The 9,172-nt window shown below is 44.8% G+C and overlaps 1 protein-coding gene across 1 annotated transcript; it reads left to right on the forward strand.

The window, feature by feature from the left end:
• Positions 1 to 2,629: 2,629 nt before the first annotated feature.
• LOC118358738 (relaxin-3 receptor 1-like) lies at positions 2,630 to 7,922 on the forward strand. The gene has a single exon (XM_035736669.2). It carries the CDS (start codon positions 2,839 to 2,841, stop codon positions 4,042 to 4,044), a length of 1,206 nt encoding a protein of 401 aa, XP_035592562.1. The 5' UTR covers positions 2,630 to 2,838; the 3' UTR covers positions 4,045 to 7,922.
• The last annotated feature ends 1,250 nt before the right edge of the window (positions 7,923 to 9,172 follow it).

Genomic DNA, 9,172 nt, shown 5'->3' on the forward strand with positions numbered 1-9,172 from the left:
GACCTTCTTGATCCAAATCAGTCAGGTTTCAAGACTAGTCATTCAACTGAGACTGCTCTTCTCTGTATCACGGAGGCGCTCCGCACTGCTAAAGCTAACTCTCTCTCCTCTGCTCTCATCCTTCTAGACCTATCGGCTGCCTTCGATACTGTGAACCATCAGATCCTCCTCTCCACCCTCTCCGAGTTGGGCATCTCCGGCGCGGCCCACGCTTGGATTGCGTCCTACCTGACAGGTCGCTCCTACCAGGTGGCGTGGCGAGAATCTGTCTCCTCACCACGCGCTCTCACCACTGGTGTCCCCAGGGCTCTGTTCTAGGCCCTCTCTTATTCTCGCTATACACCAAGTCACTTGGCTCTGTCATAACCTCACATGGTCTCTCCTATCATTGCTATGCAGACGACACACAATTAATCTTCTCCTTTCCCCCTTCTGATGACCAGGTGGCGAATCGCATCTCTGCATGTCTGGCAGACATATCAGTGTGGATGACGGATCACCACCTCAAGCTGAACCTCAGCAAGACGGAGCTCCTCTTCCTCCCGGGGAAGGACTGCCCGTTCCATGATCTCGCCATCACGGTTGACAACTCCATTGTGTCCTCCTCCCAGAGCGCTAAGAACCTTGGCGTGATCCTGGACAACACCCTGACGTTCTCAACTAACATCAAGGCGGTGTCCCGTTCCTGTAGGTTCATGCTCTACAACATCCGCAGAGTACGACCCTGCCTCACACAGGAAGCGGCGCAGGTCCTAATCCAGGCACTTGTCATCTCCCGTCTTGATTACTGCAACTCGCTGTTGGCTGGGCTCCCTGCCTGTGCCATTAAACCCCTACAACTCATCCAGAACGCCGCAGCCCGTCTGGTGTTCAACCTTCCCAAGTTCTCGCACGTCACCCCGCTCCTCCGCTCTCTCCACTGGCTTCCAGTTGAAGCTCGCATCCGCTACAAGACCATGGTGCTTGCCTACGGAGCTGTGAGGGGAACGGCACCTCAGTACCTCCAGGCTCTGATCAGGCCCTACACCCAAACAAGGGCACTGCGTTCATCCACCTCTGGCCTGCTCGCCTCCCTACCACTGAGGAAGTACAGTTCCCGCTCAGCCCAGTCAAAACTGTTCGCTGCTCTGGCCCCCAATGGTGGAACAAACTCCCTCACGACGCCAGGACAGCGGAGTCAATCACCACCTTCCGGAGACACCTGAAACCCCACCTCTTCAAGGAATACCTAGGATAGGGTAAGTAAGGGTAAGTAATCCTTCTCCCCCCTTCCCTCCCCCAAAAAAAAAAAAGATTTAGATGCAAGTGGCTGTTCCACTGGATGCCATAAGGTGTATGCACCAATTTGTAAGTCGCTCTGGATAAGAGCGTCTGCTAAATGACTTAAATGTAAATGTAAATGTAAATGAAATTCAAACATGCAACCTTTGGGTTGCCAGATGTTCGCATTATACGCCCACCCACCCTGACCAACCACCCTCCTTTCGTTTTTGCCTTAAGTAACCTTCTGTCTTTATGTAACCATGTCAAAAGTAACATATCATACTCATTTGAGAAACTGGATTTACATGTATTCTCTTACGTCTAGTCTATGAGCTGTCTGAAACCACTGGAGAGAATCTGCCAAGGTGCCCCAGGAAAACATTTCAGATGAAATAATATGACAGCTTTATCCTTCTAAACACCTGCTATTAATCCCTAGTCCCATGACTGTCTGATTTCTAAGTGTAACGAAAGTGGTTAAGCAAACCATGCTCATGTGCCATGAGACCTGAAAACTTGTGTTAGCTCCCCAAGCTAATGTAATGCCTAGGCTTTAGGTCAGCAGGCTAATACAGTCTTGTGGCACACAGACGACCTGGGTTAAAACCCAGTCAATCACATTCGTGCCTAGACTCGGTCAATTGATGCCTATCAGCTGCAAGGGTTGTTGTGGATAGGGGGTTAAAGAACAGGTCATTCTGTAAAAGCATGCTCTTTTGATGATTAACCTTGCCTGAGAGTTAAAGAATTGAGTCAGTTGGAAACAATATTGGTATTTTTGCTGTTGTTGCCCTTTGTAAAACAACTATAAAGAGCTGGTAAATGATTATTTTTTAATTGGTTATATCTGTTAATTTTCCCAATTTGTCCAATTTGATCCCAGCGGTAATAACTTGAGCAGTAGGCTAACAGTGTGCCGCCTATTTTCTCTCCCCATACTCTCTGTTCCAACACATTTCAAGCGCTGAGAAAAAGAGAAGTAGAAGTTAAAATACCTTGAGTCAAGGCTGATAATATCTCTGTTTATTCTGAGGATGAGAGGCCAGTTCAGGGAATTAATGTGTTGTTTGTTTTGTTTAATCCCAAATTAATTCAATAACGCCACGGAGCTCACCCCATGACACATTTACTCACACCAACCAAATTGAAGACACACAGCAAACAAAATTTAAATTCAAATGTCAGAACGTATTAAGATGTATTTATGATGAATTGCAGGACGACCATGGCATTATCTGGGTTGTTTCTAATGAAGACAGGCGAGAAGCTGTGGTGGGGATTACGAGCCTGAACCTTGCGCGCGCCTGCGGAATCTATAAAAGAATGAGAAGTGCTTCCACCGAGCTCAGTGAAGTGAATGAGAGACGATACATGTTACAGAGGACAGACCTATACAGTGGAGAACAACTTGGATTCAGCAAAACGACAGCTCCACAGAGAGAATTAATAGGACAGGTACGTTCTAAGTAACGTGTAGGTTGCTTTTTTCCCCCTCATCATGAATGTGGCATCTCCTACCAAGTTCTACTCCTGAGCATAAGAGGTCTCCAACATGCCATGCTGAGTGATTTGTGAATGAATAAGTTAGCCATGCAACCAAATGACAGTGCACAGACCCTGGTTCCAGAGGTGTGTGAGCAAGTACTGGAGGATAATGCAGGACTGGGTTATGGTGGCTCTACCGGCAACCTGTCGCTGCGCTGCTGGCTACACTTCTTAAGCAAGGAATCTATACTGGAGCTACAGGGAGATGGTTCCAGCATCACAGTGCGTGTAATGATAGCTCTGGTGTACTCTGTCGTGTGTGCACTGGGGCTAGTGGGGAACTCTCTGGCACTCTACCTGCTTCACTCACGCCACAGTCAGACGCAGTCCTCAATCAACTGCTTTGTAATGGGCTTGGCTCTCACCGACCTGCAGTTTGTTCTCACGCTCCCCTTTTGGGCTATTGACACGGCTCTGGACTTCCGCTGGCCCTTTGGCAAGGTAATGTGTAAGATCATCAGCTCTGTGACCATCATGAACATGTACGCCAGCGTCTTCTTCCTGACTGCCATGAGTGTGGCTCGATACTACGCAGTGACCTCAGCCCTCAAGATGCACAGCAGGCGGACGGCGGCAGCCAGCGCCAAGTGGATCAGCCTGGGCATCTGGGTAGTGTCGCTGCTAGCCACCCTGCCTCATGCCATCTACTCCACCAGTGCCCAGCTATACGATGAGGAACTGTGTTTGGTGCGATTCCCTGAGTCAGGCAGCTGGGACCCTCAGCTGCTCCTGGGGCTGTACCAGCTACAGAAAGTACTGCTGGGCTTTGTTATTCCCTTGGTGGTCATCACTGTGTGCTATCTGCTGCTGCTGCGCTTTGTGCTGAGCCAACGCATTAGTGGAGCGGCCAGCTCAGAGGGCTCGGAAGGCCGCCACAAGCGCCGGTCCAAAGTAACCAAGTCGGTGGCCATCGTGGTTCTGTCCTTTTTCTTGTGCTGGCTGCCCAACCAGGCGCTGACGCTGTGGGGCGCGCTGATTAAGTTTGACCTGGTGCACTTCAGCAACGCATATTACAACGTCCAGAACTACACCTTCCCGCTGACTGTGTGTCTGGCTCACACCAACAGCTGCCTCAACCCTGTGCTCTACTGCATAATCCGCCGTGAGTACCGTGCAGGCCTCAAAGAGCTGCTGCACGCCAAACCCTCCTTCAGGAGCCTGGCCAACCTGCTACACCGCAAGGCCAAGGTGGCAGAGGCTCCCCCTGTCATGACGCTGGTCCAGATGGATGTCTAAAGGTGGGCGTCTCAGCGTCTCTAGTAGACAATGGGCAACAACAAGGAATGCACTCAGCTCTCCAAAATACCAGTTTCATGGAATTTGTTTGTTGTAGTTGATGGAGCAGCATCACAAGGCAAGCCCATTGGGATGTGTGCGGGGGAAATAAAATAATAATGACATACTATACTGTTTAATTAGTCATACTATGCTGTTTTACTTGGAGAATTGTCTGTTGTTTCTGTTAGTATTTTGCTGATACAGGTTCGTCTTGTGTGACATAGTCATGGGTCAGGGCCTACAGATAAGAGCCATTTGGGTGTGACTGTAGTATGTGGCAATCTACAGGAACTTAGATGTGTGGAAACATGCAGGAAGGAAGGGTCAATGGTGGCAACGTAAGCTATCTTAATCTGCACAGACAAGCTAAATCAGCATTTACACACCATGTTCCGTCCCTGTTTCCACCGATCTGCCAAACTGCCACGTCGACAAAATAGGTTGTTCTTTTTCTATAAGAGGAGAGAGACAACTCTTTTAATTGAGCTTTCCTAACGATGCACTGTTGAGTGGTTGTTACTGATTGCTTCATTTTGGCAAATCTTATAAATAGTTGTTTTGAAGAATACAGTCTCTCCCTTTGGTTATAAATACCACGACATGTGCCCCAGTTTTCTCCCCCTACTCAGATTCTCTTTGCCAGATGTGCTTCTCCTCTCTCTTCTGCTGCTTCTCTGCTAGCTAGAGATACATTTAGCAAGCTAACGTTAGATAGCTATCATGATGGTAGCTCGGCTGCATAAGGTTACATAGCATTCAGATATGTCGCAGGGTAGTCATTGAACTTTATTTCCCGAAATCACATCTTCTTTGTCACTAGAAGCCAACTCCTCGAACATACACTATCTAAACAAAAGTATGTGGACACCCCGTCAAATTAATGGATTTGGCTATTTCAGCCACAACCGTTGCTGACAGGTGTATAAAATCGAGCACACAGCCATGCAATCTCCATAGACAAACATTGGCAGTAGAATGGCCTTACTGAAGAGCTCAGTGATTTTCAATGTGGCACCATCATAGGATGCCACCTTTCCAACAAGTCAGCTCGTCAAATGTATGCCCTGCTAAAGCTGCCCCGGACAACTGTAAGTGCTGTTATTGTGAAGGGTAAAAGTCTAAGAGCAACAACAGCTCAGCCGGAAAGTGGTAGACCACACAAGCTCACAGAACAGAACCGTTTAGTGCTGAAGCGCGTAGCGCATAAAAATCATCTGTCCTCGGTTGCAACACTCACTACCGATTTCCAAACTATTTCTGGAAGCAACGTCAGCACAAGAACTGTTTGTCGGGAGCTTCATGAAATGGGTTTCCATGGCCGAGCAGCATGCTGAACGCCAAGTGTCGACTGGAGGGGTGTAAAGCTCGCCACCATTGGACTCTGGGGAAGTAGAAACACATTCTCTGGATTGATGAATCATGCTTCACCATCTGGCAGTCCGATGGACCAATCTGGGTTTGGCGGATGCCAGGAGAATGCTACCTGCCCAATGCATATTGCCAACTGTAAAGTTTGGTGGAGGAGGAATAATGGTCTGGGGCTGTTTTTCATGGTTTGGGCTAGGCCCCTTAATTTCAGTGAAGGGAAATCTTAACGCTACAGTATACAATGACATTCTAGACATTTGTGTGCTTCAAACATTTTGAGGAAGGCACTTTACTGTTTCAGCATGACAATTCCCCTGTTCACAAAGTGAGGTCCGTACAGAAATGGTTTGTTGAGATCGTTGTGGAAGAACTTGACAGGCCTGCACAGAGCCCTAACCTCAACCCCATCAAACACCTTTGGGATTAATTGGAATGCAGACTGCGAGCCAGACCTAATCGCCCAACATCAGTGCTGACCTCATTATTGCTCGTGGCTGAATGGAAGCAAGTCCCCACAGCATTGTTCCAACATCTAGCGGAGAGCCTTCCAGATGAGTGGAGGCTGTTATAGCAGCAAAGGGGGGACCAACTCCATATTAATGCCCATGATTTTGGAATGAGTTGTTCGTCGAGCAGGTCCACATACTTTTGGTCATGTAGTGTATATGGTTGGATTTGTTGGAATTCTCTCTCCAGATCTTCCTATAGGGAAGCAAATCTTCCTTGCGATGTAGTTAGACACAAAGCTGCTCTCGCTGTCAGAGACGTCTGTGTAGCCCATTGTTCAAACGGTGATGTGTGTGTGTTTTTGACCGAGCTAGTATAAGCCAGCATAGTACATGTCCACTTATGCAACATAATGCCTGCCCTTCGATCTTACGCCTGCGAAAGTTCAAGTAAATCACATGATAAATGAGGTGAAAAGGAGACTGGAGGCCGTCTTTAATAACTTGTGCTGCCTTCTCATAATTTATCATAAATATGTAACACGTAGCACTCATGTGAGGGAGCTGTACTGCTTCACTCTCCACTTTGTACCTGCGAGATAAATACAGATCGTCAATCCCCCCATGATCTCCATTATGGAGGAAATAAATTATCAATTTGTTTTCACTCATTTGAATCAGTGAACTTACTCTCTATAGAAAATACTTTTAGCAGGTTATTCTATTCATGAGATGTTGAATTGACGAGAGACTGTTCGTAGGATGCAGGAGTTCATTCAGATAGCACACTAACATGATGTCTGTGTAGGGTGTTATTGTCATGCAATTCAATACCTTGTTATTATTAAAATTGGTCATGTCCTCCTGTGCTATAACTGTCCTTAGTGGGTAGATCCTTTAATTCATCAAATAAAACAAACTCAATTATGGCCTCATTGTATATTGTTTTGATTCAATTTATGTGGTGAACTGTTATTACCAGAGCCTTATACACATGTATGTATATATATGGCACTGTTTATTACTCATAAGATAACCACTGATGAAGGGAAAAAGAGGAGGTCTTCATGAAATTACCTCTTTGCTTTGGGGTCAGGTCAGGTGTTGAATAGAAGCCCATAAAGCCATTTCTTCAAGCTTTCTGGACAAATGTCTCACTTCAGGAAGCTTTGTTGTGTGTGCAAGCAACAGATTAGTAGTTGGAGTATTGTTTTACTCCAATGGACATAGAAACATTTAGTGTGGTGGGAACATACAGTATATGTGATTGACGTAAGGAATGTACCAGAGGAACATACCAGAAAGCAAGTGGTAGTTCATTGCCTTGCACCACATAAGCTGATCATAAAAGGAAAACATTTCTCCAAAGTGTTAACTACAGTTGTATGCAAGGTCAGGGTCTCTTTGTTTGTGTACTAGAATGTAAGAAAACAATTATATTTGAAGGAATGGCGAAATTGCATTGCAACAAAAATGCAACCTTGCTTTCATTGTTACGGACAGAGAGCTGCTCTCTCTCTCTCTCCTCTCTCTCTCTCTCTCTCTCTCTCTCTCTCTCTCTCTCTCTCTCTCTCTCTCTCTCTCTCACGCACACAGGCACACACACACACACAGGCACACACACACACACACAGGCACACACAGGCACACACAGGCACACACACACACAGGCACGCACCCAGACTGAGTCACTGCTTGCTTTAAGAGATACAAAGTGCATGTCTTATTGGATATCATCCTCCTACCCATTCATACGTCTGTATTCAGAAATCAGTTTGAAGGAAATATATTCAAATATTGAAATAGTCTAAACTTTCAATGGGATGTGAATAAAAAAAACACAAGACTGTGAAATCATATACTGTAAAGATTATACTGCAAAAGCTCTACAGTATTACTACTGTGATTCATCATTCTCTGTCATTTTGTTGCCTAGGTATATCGTCATATAAACAGTTTTTCTAAGTAATTATGAAAATTACAAGTGAATACATGATCTGCATTATGTAAGACTAATAAATAAACCACTCAACTTGAACATTCTCTTTTGATTAATTGGGCCGTGTTAGAATTCAGAGCATGCTGATGGGGATGTGTTATCTATTGTTTATCTGACTGGCTGGCCGCTGAGGGTCACAGTGATGAAGTGGCTCTAATTATGCTGTTAAATACGTGACATTCTCAGCATGTAGAAAGGAATGTGGCTCTCCTCTTCCTTCTCACGTAGCATTCATTCTGGGTTCACCAGGCTATTCTTCTCCTGCACTGAAATACAAATTCTGCTGTTCAAATCGGTCAAACCATACCAAACTTTCAGCCTGAGAAATGATGAGGATTTTTTCTTTTGTCAACCTGTAACAAATAAAATGCTTTGACACCAGCTGGCCATCAAGGGCTGCTGTATCGGCTTAAGGAGCTCCTTTCCTAGGCACTGTGATTTATTAATTAGTCGTTGATGAACCAGGGTCCACTGCATATCCATAGAACATGTATTTGGTATCACCTTCCACTTGACTTTTAGCACTTTTTCTACTTAGCCTGACATTGCCTTATAGCAATGCTTAGCTAAACTTTCAGATTCATGATGAGCAAAGAATTTGCAAACCATCTAAGAAATCTAGAATTGGTCACGTTGTGATTGAAAGTGCAAAATCCTCAGATGACAAGTAAATTAGCTGACGATAGTCTAGACGTGTGGAATCTCTCCAATAATGATATTACATATTTAGGCTGATGAATAACACAGGAAGCCCTACTCAAAAAAATCCTATCAGAAATCCTACCTAGAAAATCCTATCAGATTTTGGGACCTAGCCTATATTTATTTATTTATTTATTTATTTATTAATTTCACCTTTATTTAACCAGGTAGGCTAGTTGAGAACAAGTTCTCATTTACAACTGTGACCTGTCCAAGATAAAGCAAAGCAGTTCGACACATACAACAACACAGAGTTACAAATGGAATAAAAAAACATACAGTCAATAGTACAGTAGAAAAAGTCTATATACAATGTGTGCAGATGAGGTAGGATAAGGGAGGTAAGGCAATAAACAGGCCATGGTGATTTTAGGCTATATGAATAGGCTATATGAATTTAGCTAAGTACAATAGGACTGGTTCCAAAATCTGATAGGATCTTTCTATTGGATTCTTGTATTGGAATCCTATAGGATCATATAAGAAAATCCTGGTTCCAAAACCTAATTTAAATTTTCTATTGGTCATGTTGCAAATTAACTTGTCTGGAATCACTCTTAATATTGTAATG

Source organism: Oncorhynchus keta, chromosome 26, assembly GCF_023373465.1.
Source record: "Oncorhynchus keta strain PuntledgeMale-10-30-2019 chromosome 26, Oket_V2, whole genome shotgun sequence".
Classification (NCBI taxonomy): Eukaryota; Metazoa; Chordata; class Actinopteri; order Salmoniformes; family Salmonidae; genus Oncorhynchus; species Oncorhynchus keta.

What these genes read in the sequence shown, in the direction of transcription:
- LOC118358738 (XM_035736669.2), top strand. Translation starts at nt 2,839, where the DNA reads ATGAATAAGTTAGCCATGCAACCAAATGACAGTGCACAGACCCTGGTT.